This window comes from Panthera tigris, chromosome B3 (assembly GCF_018350195.1).
Source record: "Panthera tigris isolate Pti1 chromosome B3, P.tigris_Pti1_mat1.1, whole genome shotgun sequence".
In the NCBI taxonomy this organism is placed as follows: domain Eukaryota; kingdom Metazoa; phylum Chordata; class Mammalia; order Carnivora; family Felidae; genus Panthera; species Panthera tigris.
The window spans coordinates 110,242,464-110,255,950 of record NC_056665.1 but is presented as its reverse complement, the minus strand read 5'-3'; the positions used below and the strand labels follow the sequence as shown (position 1 = coordinate 110,255,950).

General features: G+C 41.5%; 1 protein-coding gene across 18 annotated transcripts in view; it reads right to left on the bottom strand.

Moving 5' to 3' along the window:
• The window catches only part of PPP1R36 (protein phosphatase 1 regulatory subunit 36), a 67,351-nt gene extending 58,387 nt beyond the window's left edge, over nt 1–8,964 (bottom strand). For 16 of the 18 annotated variants that reach the window (XM_042989886.1, XM_042989884.1, XM_042989887.1 and 13 more), the window contains exons 1-2: nt 8,811–8,964; nt 7,941–8,005 (exon numbers count right to left, since the gene is read on the bottom strand). In XM_042989886.1, coding sequence (XP_042845820.1) covers nt 7,941–8,005; nt 8,811–8,885 — 140 coding nt within the window. In that variant the 5' untranslated portion in view covers nt 8,886–8,964. The other 2 variants (XM_042989881.1, XM_042989889.1) reach the window with 2 other exon arrangements.
• Nucleotides 8,965–13,487: the final 4,523 nt, after the last annotated feature.

Genomic DNA, 13,487 nt, shown 5'->3' with positions numbered 1-13,487 from the left:
TTAAGCGTCAGACTCTAGGTTTCGGCTCAGGTCATGATTTCGCAGGTTCGTGAGTTCAAGCCCCATGTCAGGCTCTGTGCTGGCAGCATGGAGTCTGCTTGTGATTCTCTCTCTCCCTCCGTCTCTGCTCCTCCCCCACTTACACTGTGACTCTCTCAAAATAAATAAGTAAATAAATAAACAAACAAACTTAAAAAAAAAAAAAAGACAATTGGTACTGAGCTGGTCAGTGGACGATTTCTAAGGTTTTCATTATTTCTGGTGCTCCTCTTATCCGCGGTCTCCAAGGATTGGGTATGCTGGGAAGGTATGCTGAACTACTGAGGGCGTGGGTGGGTAAAAAGAAATGGAAGAATATCAAATGTTGATGGCTACTGCCAGAAAGAGACAGGGGATCAGAAGGGGCAGAGAGGTGAAATGGTGACGAAGAGATCTACCTTCCAATCTGTATACTTCCATATTATTCGAGTTTTTAAACAAGAACATATTGACTTATTACCTGCATAACTAAGAAAAAGTTGATAGAGGCACATATAAAGAAACACTATATGGTTGATATGTTATATTGACAGACCATTTATTTATTTTTTTCAACGTTTTTTATTTATTTTGGGGACAGAGAGAGACAGAGCATGAACGGGGGAGGGGCAGAGAGAGAGGGAGACACAGAATCGGAAACAGGCTCCAGGCTCCGAGCCATCAGCCCAGAGCCTGACGCGGGGCTCGAACTCACGGACCGCGAGATCGTGACCTGGCCGAAGTTGGACGCTTAACCGACTGTGCCACCCAGGCGCCCCGACAGACCATTTAGATAGTCTTTAACAAAATAATCAAATCCCCCAAATATCCTGACATTTTCTAATGGCTCCTTGAAGCCGTTTCTCCTTGCTAGATGCCTTGTGCAGATTAGTACCACCTTCTTTCATATAACCATCCTAAACAAGGACACAAAGTTTTTTCACATTTTTCCTTGGATCATCACATGGTTTTAGCCACTTACAAGCCATTGGCTGTTAACTTTCCTACCCCACGCTAAGGAAGTCACAGGTCACCAGCCCTCCCAGGGTTTCTCTTCTCTCTAGAAGAGAAGATAGATATACCCAATAAAACTGCTGTCTCCTGCCCTTTTCTCAGTCTTATCCCTATAATTCAAAGCGTCCTGCCCTATTTGCCTGAGATGATTTGAGATGAGAGCACCTTAAAATAAGACACTGAGTGCCTGTCCTTAGCCAACAGTCTGACATGTACTGCTAAACCTCTAGTCCTTATTCTCTGACCTTCGGACATGCCTTCCCTACTTCACACTTGTCTGAGTGGCATTTCACTTGACTGAAGTCATTCTCTACCTCAGCTAGTGGGAAGGATTTCTCTCTCTTGAGGGCCCTGCTGTAGCTCTACAGGCAGCCTATGCTCACAGTGCATTTGAAATCACTAGGAAGTGTCACTAGTAATAACTAAAAGCTGTCCTTTGAATTGTACCTCTGATTGGCTGCCGAACAGCAGTCTGAGCTCGTTCTGTGCCCTCCCGTGGTCTCCACCTGGCAACCCCGTTAGAATCTGCGCCTTTCTCAGACCACATTTTGTTACATTTCTAATATTACAACATAATCATGTCATTTCCCTTTGCCCTGAAATAAGTGAGGAAAAAAAAATCTTATTTTCCCCTAGAACCCACCACTAAAATGCAGAGGGTTGGACCACTCTTGGCTTCCACACAAATTAGAGCTCCTCAGTTGGTTATTAGACTCTTCTCTCAGGCCATTATGAAAGATGAGAGAAGTTCAGGCTTCTGGAGGTATAGTTTCCTCAGCTGTATGTCCTCAGGGGAGTCAATGACCTTGGCAAAGACTCATGCAAGCAAGCTGCTGGTTCTCTCCCAGCTGTGAGTAGAAGGGGTAGGACTGCTGACACTAAGTCAGGGAGAAGCCTGCCTCATGGGACAACCCAGAGGTGGCCTGTGAAGAAAGTTATTCCCTCTTTAAGAAATAAGCAATGGGGGTACCTGGGTGGCTCAGTCGGTTGAGCAGCCGACTTGGGCTCAGGTCACGATCTCACAGTCCATGAGTTCGAGCCCCGCGTCGGGCTCTGTGCTGACAGCTTGGAGCCTGGAGCCTGTTTCAGATTCTGTGTCTCCCTCTCTCTGACCCTCCCCTGTTCATGCTCTGTCTCTCTCTGTCTCAAAAATAAATAAACGTTAAAAAAAAATTAAAACAAGAAATAAGCAATGGGCATGCATGCTGATGAGTTATGCAATACTCTCATTTACTCCTCACAAGGCATTATGATTTCATTTTATAGACAAGGGAACCGATAATTAGCGAGGCTAAGTAACCTGACAAATGATAATCACCTAGCAAGTGGGAGAGCTAGGATTTGAACCCAAGTCTTCCTGCAAACCACTCTTTGAGGTCTCTTCCTTAACTGCCTATTAAGAAATAATGCCTAGGGCACCTGGGTGGCTCAGTCGAGCGTCCCTCTCTTGATTTCAGCTCAAGTCATGATTCCAGAGCTGTGGGATCAAGTCCTGTTTAAGATTTCCTTGGGGCGCCTGGGTGGCGCAGTCGGTTAAGCGTCCAACTTCAGCCAGGTCACGATCTCGCGGTCTGTGAGTTCGAGCCCCGCGTCAGGCTCTGGGCTGATGGCTCGGAGCCTGGAGCCTGTTTCCGATTCTGTGTCTCCCTCTCTCTCTGCCCCTCCCCCGTTCATGCTCTGTCTCTCTCTGTCCCAAAAATAAATAAAAAAACGTTGAAAAAAAAAAAATTAAGATTTCCTTCTCTCTCCCTCTACCACCCCCACCCCTACTCGTGCATTTGCGTGCTCTCTCTCTCTCTCTCTCTCTCTCAAAAAAAAAAAAAAAAAAAAAGAAATAATGACCATCCTTTCCCTACCCATTACTGTGCGTCCATTTCTTGTGTGGAGGTTATGGATATCCTGTTTTATTCTGATACAGTTATCCCTCTCGGGGTACTGCCAGTGACAGAGACAGCAAGGTCTTCTCTGAAGGGTAAGATTTCCAATGCCACAGGAGGAAGTCAAACTTTCACTCTTCACAGATGACACGATACTCTATATGGAAAACCCAAAAGATTCCACCAAAACCTGCTAGAACTGATCCATGAATTCAGCAAAGTCCCAGGATATAAAATCAATACACAGAAATCAGTTGCATTCCTATACACCAATAATGAAGCAACAGAAAGAGAAATCAAGGAATCAATCCCATTTATAATTGCACCAAACCCCATAAAATACCTAGGAATGAACTTACCCAAAGAGGTGAAAAATCTATACATTGAAAACTATGGACAAAAAAAAAAAAAAAAAACTATGGAAAGTTTATGAAAAACCTGAAGACAACACACACAAAAAAAATGAAAAATATTCCATGCTCCTGGATTGGAAGAACAAATATTGTTAAAATGTCAATACTACCCAAAGCAATCTACATATTCAATGCAATCCCTATCAAAATAACACCAGCATTCTTCACAGAGCTAGAACAAACAATCCTAAATTTGTATGGAACCACAGAAGACCCTGAATAGCTAAAGCAATCCTGAAAAAGAAAACCAAAGCTGGAGGCATCACAATCCTGGACTTCAAGCTGTATTACAAAGCTGTAATCCTCAAGACAGGATGGCACTTGCACAAAAACAGACACTCAGATCAATGGAACAAAATAGAGAACCCAGAAATGGACCCACAAACGTATGGCCAACTAACCTTTGACAAAGCAGGAAAGAATATCCAATGGAATAAAGACAGTCTCTTCCCCAAATGATGCTGGGAAAACTGGACAGCAACATGCAGAAAAATGAACCTGGACCACTTTCTTACACCATACACAAAAATAAACTCAAAATGGATGAAAGACCTAAACATAAGACAGGAAGCCATCAAAATCCTAGAGGAGAAAGGATTTGACCTCTTTGACCTCAGCTGCAGCAACTTCTTACTCAACACATCTCCGTGTTGCTAGAGAAACCAAAGCAAAAATGAACTATTGGGACCTCATCAAAATAAAAAGCTTCCGCACAGAGAAGGAAACAATCAGCAAAAGTAAAAGGCAACCAACGGAATGGGAGAAGATATTTGCAAAGGACGTATCAGAAAAAGGGTTAGGATCCAAAATCTATAGAGAACTTATCAAACTCAACACCCAAAAAACAAATAATCTAGTGAAGAAATGGACAAAAGACATGAATAGACACTTCTCCAAAGACATCCAGATGGCCAACCGACACATGAAAAAATGCTCAACATCACTCATCATCAGGGAAATACAAATCAAAACCACAATGAGATATCACCTCACACCTGTCAGAATGGCTAACATTAACAACTCAGGCAACAACAGATGTTGGTGAGGATACAGAGAAAGAGGATCTCTTTTGCACGGCTGGTGGGAATGCAAGCCGGTGCAGCCACTCTGGAAAACAGTATGGTGGTTCCTCAAAAAATTAAAAATAGAACTACCTTATGACCCAGCAATTGCACTACTAGATATTTATCCAAGGGATACAGGTGTGCTGTTTTGAAGGGACACATGCACCCCAACGTTTAGGGCAGCACTATCAACAATAGCCAAAGTATGGAAAGAGCCCAAATGTCCATTGGTGTAGGAATGGATAAAGAAGATGTAGTGAGTGTGTGTGTGTGTGTGTGTGATGGAGTATTACTCAGCAATCAAAAAGAATGAACTCTTGCCATTTGCAACTATGTGGATGGAACTAGAGGGTATTATGCTAAGTGAAATCGGTCAAAGAAAGACAAATATCACATGATTTCACTCATATGAGGACTTTAAGATACAAAACAGATGAACATAAGGGAAGGGAAGCAAAAATAAAATGAAAACAGAGAGGGGGACAAGGCAAAAGAGACTCTTAAATATAGAGAACAGAGGGTTGCTGGAGGGGTTGTAGGAGGGGGGATAGGCTAAATGGGTAAGGAGCATTAAGGAAGACACTTGTTGGGATGAGCACTGGCTGTTATACCTAGGGGATGAATCACTGGAATCTACTCCTGAAATCCTTGTTGTACTATATGCTAACTAACTTGGATGTAAATTTAAAAATTAATTAATTAATTAATTAATTAAAAAAAAAGATTTCCAGTGCCACTCATTCAGGAAAGAAGCCAGGAACTGAAAGGTTGAGAAGAGTAGATACCTGAATGCAAATTGAATATATGATGATATAAAGAAATTACCATTTCCATTTGTAAATGCATAAACAGTAAGGTTTATTTTTTAAGAGAGTGCTTATTTTTTGAGATAAAGACTGAGATATTTATAGATGAAATGATACGATGTCTGGAATTTGCTTAAAAATAATCAAGAGGTGGAGTAGATGGGTGTGGATGATATGAAGTGGATCTTAATTTGATGACTGTTCATGCTGCATCATGGGAATGTTGGAGTTCATTATACCCTTCTCCCACTTTTGTATATCCTTGAAATCTTCCATTACAAAAAGTTTTTTGGGGGCACCTGGGTGGCTCAGTCGGTTGAGCGTGGGACTTCAGCTCAGGTCATGACCTCGCACCTCTTGAGTTTGAGCCCCACGTCGGGCTTTGTGCTGACAGTTCAGAGCCTGGAGCCTGCTTTGGGTCATGTGTCTCCATCTCTCTCTGCCCCCTGCCCCCCCTCGTGCTCTGTCCTGCTCTCTTTCAAAAATAAACATTTAAAAAAAGTTTAAAAAAATTGTTTTAGTGTTTATTTAGGTATTTTGAGAGAGAGACAGAGAGAGCAAGCAGGGAAGGGGCAGAGAGAGAGGGAGAGAGAGAATCCCAAGCAATCTCCATACTGTCAGAGCAGAGCGTTACATGGGGCTCAAGCCCATGAACCACGAGATTACAACCCGAGCCAAAATCAACAGTCAGATGCTTAACCAACTGAGCCACCCAGGCACCTCTCTTCCCATACAAAAAGTTTCAAATGTTACATTTGCCTAAAAAAACTTTAATAACGCTGTAAGAAAAAAAAACTAGCAAAATCAGACTTGCAAGGATTTTAGTTATCGGAGTTACCAGTCACACTGAAAATCACTTTGAAATATACTGCAAATTAATTTCATTTACAAAGAATGTCAGTAAGTAAAAAGTATGGTCCACGTTCATCAAAAAAGAGAGGACTGAGATGGCCTTTAAATATACATGAAGATTGAGAAAAGAACATTTTGGCACTTAAAATTTCTACCCACATTATCTGGTGTTGTAACATGTATTTAACTTGTATTTTGACTCCATTATCGTGGCGGGCTAATCCCAAAGCTCTTTCTGTCCTTCTCACTGTCTATCTCACACTCACTGAGTGTGATATTTTGGGAGCTAGACAACAGAATTTTGTGACATATTTGCAGACAAAAAAACTGAGATCACCACTTTGGAAATGACAAACTACTCAGCAATACCGAAACAAACATTCTATAAAATGTAAAATTTGATTTTTTTAATTATTGTTTAATTGCCATCAAATGTCGTTTTACCTATGATGTAACTATAAACTACATCTGCTTAGCCTCTCCTGACCTCCAGCCCCATTTGTCCAACAGCCTAAGAGACATGTGCATGTGAACGTGTCATAGTAACCTCAGGCACATTACAGTTTTGTCTGTTATTCTGTATACAGGAGAAGGGCAATCGCAGCCACCCCATCACCCAAGAGAGACACTGGCAGTCAGCCTAAGCACCTCCTCTCCCTCTCCCTTCACATCTTATCCATTCTATCCAAAATCCTGTCAGTTCCACCTCTTAAGTATTTCTTGGTCCTGTACCCTTCTCTCTATTCCTCCTAACGTGGACTTCGTGCCGACTCATGGTTTCGTACCTGGGCAGCTATCTGTAAACCTCCCACAGCTAGCTTTTAAACTGGTCCCCTGCCTCTAGCCTTCCTCTACTTGAATCTAGTTGGTGTATTGAAATATTCAATAAACATCTGGTGAGGGCCTACTCTGTGAAGTTCTACAGACAGCTCCTTCAAGGGACACAAAGATGAATAAGACAGTTCCTGCCACTGAGGGGCTTACAGTCTAAAGGAGGGAGACACTGTCTATGGTGGGAAGGGCTCTGGCATCAGACAAACTGTGGTTCAAAATGTCAGTTTTGCTACTTACTGGCTGTAGGACTTTGGTTCAATTGCTCAGTCTCCTGAGCCTTATTTCTTCACCTCTAAAATGGAGATAATAGTATGGAAACCAATTTGACAGTAAATTTCATATATTAAAAAAATAAAAAAATAAAATAAAATAAAATAAAATGGAGATAATAATGCTCACTTTCCATGGCTGTTTAAAAATCAGAAAACATGCAAATGTCGGGCACATAATAGGCACACAGCACGGCAGACAGTGGCTAGTATTATTAGTTTAGTTATGCACTTAATAGAGTCAGTATTTTCTCAATGGAGATTAAAACCAGTTTTTTCTAATTTAATAATTTTACCTTGTAGAATTGGCTGTCTATTGCGCAGCAAGTATAATACGGTCCCGTTAATGCACAATTATATTTCTATAACTCAAAGAGGCAATTTTATAAAGCAGTTAAGAGTATGTACCCTGAGCCAAACAGACCTAGATTTCAACCATCTTAGTCACCTGTGAGCTGTGTGATTTGGCCAAGTCACTTAGTTTTCCTCCAATTGCTTAACCCTTTGACTTCAGTTTCTTCATCTGTAAAACTGGATGAACATGCAGCTTTTTGAAACGGTTGGCAAACTGATTAGCACAGTGTCTGGTCCATAGGAAGCAGCCGATAAATTTATCAGAAAATGATATCTGGACGGCTGCTCACCAAAATGGTTTTCTCTAGATGGTTGGATTTCAGCAGGTATTTATTTTGCTCATTATATTCTTCTGTATTGCTTGAATTTTTTTTTTTTTTTTTACTCCGGGCACATGCAATTTTTATAAAAGCTACAATAAAGTTTTAATAAAATTTACCTTCTGAATTCAAGAGTTCTGGTTTCATCTTTCCAGTACCACATCCCTAATCGTAATCCCAATTGCTGTAAAATGAAATGATTGCAGCAAATATAATTAAAAACTCAATTTACAATACACATGGCATAATGAGCTTTTAACAATTCCCACTAGCCGCTCTTTATTCAATAAAGATGTAGTATCTTCAAGTGTTGTGGGGTTGGTTTGTTTTTATCTTGAAGCCAGGATTTTACCCATCTTGTTTTCAGATGTAGTTTCGGTAGAAAAGAAAGAAGAGAGAAATAAGGGAAAGAGGAGGAAAAGGAAGGGAAGGAAGGAAACTTCACTTAGCCTGCACTACTGTCGCAAGGCTCATCATAGCAACTGACCGATGAAGTGCGACTCAGACCACAATAAACTGATGCCCAGGGCAGCCTCAACAGAGGAGTTAAGACACTCATAACAGGCAGGGGAACCTGCTCGAACCGACCCTGCCCAGAGGAAGTAGGCAAAGAACCAGCTTACTTTTTCAGTAGTGGTAGCTTCCAACCCACCAGCCTTTTCTTTCCGCGGATCGCACCCCCCGAGCAGGACAGCTTCCTGCGCAGGAAGGCTATTTCTTTTGCAACCAACAAATTAGAGGTGGTGAGGTGGAACTTTCATAAACATCTAAATATCCCGGTGAGGAGCCAGGATTCAACTCTGCCCTTTGGCCGAGTACACCTCCATAGTTTGGGTTTCGTAGGCACAGCTGCCCACATCTCTGAGTGCCGCTCGGCCGGAGCTGAGTCGGGGTGGAGGGCGCCCCGGGAGCTGCGGGCCGGGAGGAGGCGGCAGGGCCGGCCTGCCCCTGCCTCGGGAGTGGGAGCGACCAAGGAAGGCTGCGCTTACCTCCGGCGAGGAAGCCCCCTGTCCCTCTGCCCGCTTCCTCCGGGAATAAAGCTCCGGCACCGTCACCTGATGCATGGCCTCTCCCAACCAGCCCCTCACTGTCGCCCAGGCAACTGCGCGCTCGCGCTGGGCAACCGTGGCCGCAGGGCGGAGGGCGGAGGGGGGCGGGGACCCTGCTTCCGCCGCGGGCTCAGCGGACGCAGCGGGCGGGCAGAGGTCCGCGGCGCTGCGAGGCTGCGCACGCGGTGCGGGAGGCGCCTCCGCCCGGTCCGGCCCTCGCGGGGCTCCGTCTACTTTCTACCTTTGCTGTGGCGCCTTTTTGGCGTATCCGTGGTGTAGCTGCCCAGGGGTTATTTCTGCAGGGGTCGATTCTACCTGGCCTTCCAGCTGTGAGGCAAAGCACTGAATTGTCTTCGTTCGTAATTGGAATACCAAGATCCCGTTTCATAGGGAAGATCCCTTTGTCCCGATTTACTAGCACTAAATTTCAAATCCAGGTTGGGATTAAGTCGATGGGGGTGTGGGGGAGGTTCAGGGAAGGATGCGTGGAAATCAGGTTTCTTAACTTGGTTCTACTGCATAACTAGATGTGTTGACCCAGGGCAAGGCAACTCTGAACCTCTGTCCGAAGATACCCAAATCAGGAATTAGGAGGATTTTTAAGGAGGAATGTGTATAAAGCACCGCCCTTCCGAACTCAAAATTAGTGTTGCTCTAAGAAAACTTGCTTCGTGTCCATGAGTATTCAATAACATTTTCACGTGTCCGCTTTTCACTTTTCAAATCATGTGTCTTCTAATTCCTTCTTGCAACCGAGTAGATACGCAGACGTTGGTATTTTTTTTCCCCTTCCAACACTGATGTAAGCAATGCTAGATATCACTACATTATTGAGAATGCCTAATATATTCTGCCTTTGTTTTATCCCCGTAGCCTAATACGGTTAAGAGTTCCTCAGTAAATAGTTGGTAACTTTACTCCCATAAATTTAAAACGTATGGCAGTAGCCATCCCACTGCTTCCCCTTACCTCGCCCTCCCAGTCTACTTGATAACACATAATCACTGGTTCCGGTGGTATAAAACTGTAATCAGCTAGATTCATGTTCCACTCCAGTCCACTGCTGTTCAGATGATATGGAAACCCACCTATCCACTGGCAGTGGGGCTTTGAGGCTGTGGCCTCAGGACTGGCCTATTATACATGGTGAATGGCTCACTTGAAATAGGAGTAAGAAAACCCCAGTCACTAAGAGTTTTTCATCTAACAATGTATATCACTTGGGGTGGGGAGGACAGGGAGAAATGAGCTGAAGCTCCACAGAGGTCTGAGAAACACCAAGGACTCTGGGTAGAATCCATTCACCTCACAACCATTATCAGGAAGACCACACTTCAGTCAGCCTCTTCAGTTTATCCCAGTGAATGAAGAAATGCAAACGGAAAACCAAAGACCTTTTATACTTCACCATAGATTAACTTCAAGCTGTCTAATGTACAAAATTAAGGTAAAAAATAAGAGTTGAGAACTCCAATGATCTACATAAAAGGAACATGACAAAAAGTTTTCCCTTTAAAAAAACAATTCATGATGTTATAAAGTAGGGATAAAGGTACTATTCTAAATATTTAACAGTTTCAAGTGTCCTGTGAGGGAAATTGTTTTGTTTTGTTTGCCTAATGAAGAGAAACTTCTCAAGGTCATGTAACTAAGAGCATGTAAGATAGAACTAAATTGCTAATCGCAGATTTTAGGCCAAAGACATTAACTGAATATAATGTATGCTTATATATGAAAAAGTCATAATGGAGAGATTTTCAAAGTATTATAATTCTACCTTTAAAAACTAACATGTGAGGGGTGCCCAGATGGCTCAGTCAGCTGAGCAACAGACTCTTGATTTCAGCTCAGGTCTTGATCCTAGGGTCGTGGGATCGAGCCCCATTTTGGGCTCTGCACTGAGTATGGAGCCTGCTTAGGATTCTCCCTCTCTTCTTCTGCCCCTCTCCCTTCCTCTAAAAAAAAAAAAAAAAAAAAAAAAAAAAAAAAAGATTTTTGGGACACCTGGGTGGCTCAGTTGGTTAAGCATCCAACTTCAGCTGAGGTCATGATCTCACAGTTTCTTTGAGCTCCGCCTTGGGCTCTGCACTGACAGCTCAGAGCCTGGAGACTGCTTCAGATTCTGTCTCTCTCTCTCTTTCTGCCCCTCTTCCACTTGTGCTCGCATGCTCTCTCTCAAAAATAAACATTAAATAAAAACTAACATGTAAGAAAATAGCAATTCCAGTATTTGAAGATCAACTCCATTTTTGGTTGCTTATGTCCTCAATCTTCAATTCACAAACAACCTAAACTGAAAGAGGAAAAGAACCTATGGCTTCTTAATTTGTTCTAAGGGAAAGACATTTCAACACTAAACATCACCCTATTAAATCTCAGAAATGCATATACCCTGAAGTATTCCGAGAGCTATCTCAAGAATAAATATTGGGCTCTTTTTCTAAGATCCATAATTTTTAAGGAATGTATCAACTTTTCTGTATCTAATTTTAATGCTTAAGGATAACCCTTCAAAACCGTTTTCTCATTTCTATTTAGACATTATACAGAAGCAACTGAATATTCCTTAACCTAACCTAAACTAGGTTTAGGTTGTTGTTCCTTAACCTAAACATACATACTGCCTTAGAAATTGTCTTGTGATGTATGGATTTGAGATTCTTTAAAACTTTAATTCCAGTGTTCAAAATCAAGGGGAATATGCCTCACAGCACATGATAAACTACATTCAATTTATAGGATAAAGAAATTCTCATTAAGTCTCCCTGTTATATCATACAGGTGATACAGTAAATATCCTATTATGCATGCTAAGTTTAAAGATGTGAGCAGCATTAATACCTCCTCATGAGGGTGCCTGGGTGGCTCAGTTGGTTAAGCATCCAATTCTTGATTTCAGCTCAGGTTGTGATCTCAGGGTTTTGATCTCGTGGTCGGTCGTGGGATCCAGCCTCTCCTCAAGCTTTGTGATGAGCATGGAGCCTACTTGGAATTCTCTCTCTCTGCCCCTCCACCCCTCCTCAAAAATAAACTTAAAAAAAAAAAAATCTCCTCATGAACAACCATTAATTACCACTATACACATCAAACTAATGCAATAAAAAATTTAGAGTAAGCTTGTTGTGAAATTTCTGGGTCTCAAATCCTGTAAACAACCTGCTAGGTCTTATTTTGACAGGTGTTTAGACTTACTGCCTCAAAACAGGAACTGTATTAGTCAGACATTCAGGTAAGGATTTAAGTGCCCATCTGAGAAATGTTTTTAATCCCTTAGCATTCTGTATGTACTGCATTAGCCTTAGACATGACTAGTCCCTAGTGTAACACTACTTTCAAGTTGAAGTGATGCTAATTATTCCTTAAACTGTAATTTAGCCTCATCCAACATCAAGTACTTTTTCCATTGTCATTTGACTATGGCTGATCTAACATCTGCTAAGGAGTTCCCAGGAGTTATCCAGTTACCGGTTTCAAATGACCCATGGAAACACTGAATGGCTAGTTTGGTGCCTTTATCTTTGCAATATTCAGATCTAGATAAATTTGAGAAGACAAAATTAAAAACACTCAAGAAGGCTGGGGGTTTTGCAAATTACTTTTCAGAATAACAGAAAATGCAGTATCTGCATACTGATATTTGTGTTATGGCAAGTTACCAGAGGCCACGCCATAGGATAGTCAAAGAGACTACCATTGGTCATTTTCTCTGATACTTTAGAAACTAATTTCTAAAGAAAGGTCTAAAGTGAAACATACTATTACCAAATTGCCCTTTTGCACTTACAGAAAGATTCCATTATATTTTGAAGTTAGAGCAAGGGATAAGTGCTTTCAACAAATAAAGGACTAAGAAAAGGTTAATAGAATGAGCATTATGTTGGAAAAAATTCATGTTAAACATCACTCTAATGCTAGTATTCACCTGATTCTGTTAGTACTAAGGTAATTTGTCAAATATTTATGTGATGCTATCTGTAGTTAATTAAACACTCTTAATGCCTCTTTGCTGAAAACTTTCCACCAATGTGGCATTAGCATTAAAATACCTGACTTACCAGCTTTTCAGTGTAAAGAGCAATTTCCTTAAATATTTTTTAAGTTTATTTTGAGACAATTTCAATATTGCCTTTTTATTTCACTCCCATCCACTCAAATGACTTTGCTGAAAAAATTAAAAAATAAAACTTAATGTACATACGAGTCAGCTCTTGTAGGTCAGGCTTATTATAAAGCTCAACATTTTTAGGCTAATTTGTTCTCTAGTTTTTATATTATTTAAAATATTAATCTCTCCACATGATACAGAAGGGTCCACTACTAAAAACGTAGCTTCTATAATTCACTGTTATCTTATGAACAACATGGAGCAAATCTACATCACTTGAAAAGAGATATCGAAGTGTCTATATGTGATGAACACATTAGGTTAACTGTGCTTTCCAATCAGATTTACAGAATGTCTCCCAAGTTCCCCTTAAAGAGAGTAAATCAGAACAAAGCAGAAGTGTCATTCCGCTAAAAAATACAAACATGAACCCCCTTCTCCTACGGATGTGGATTTTAAAGCTTAAGCCCAGGATAGTGGATCCCAAAGGGTTACAATATTCTTATCTGTAA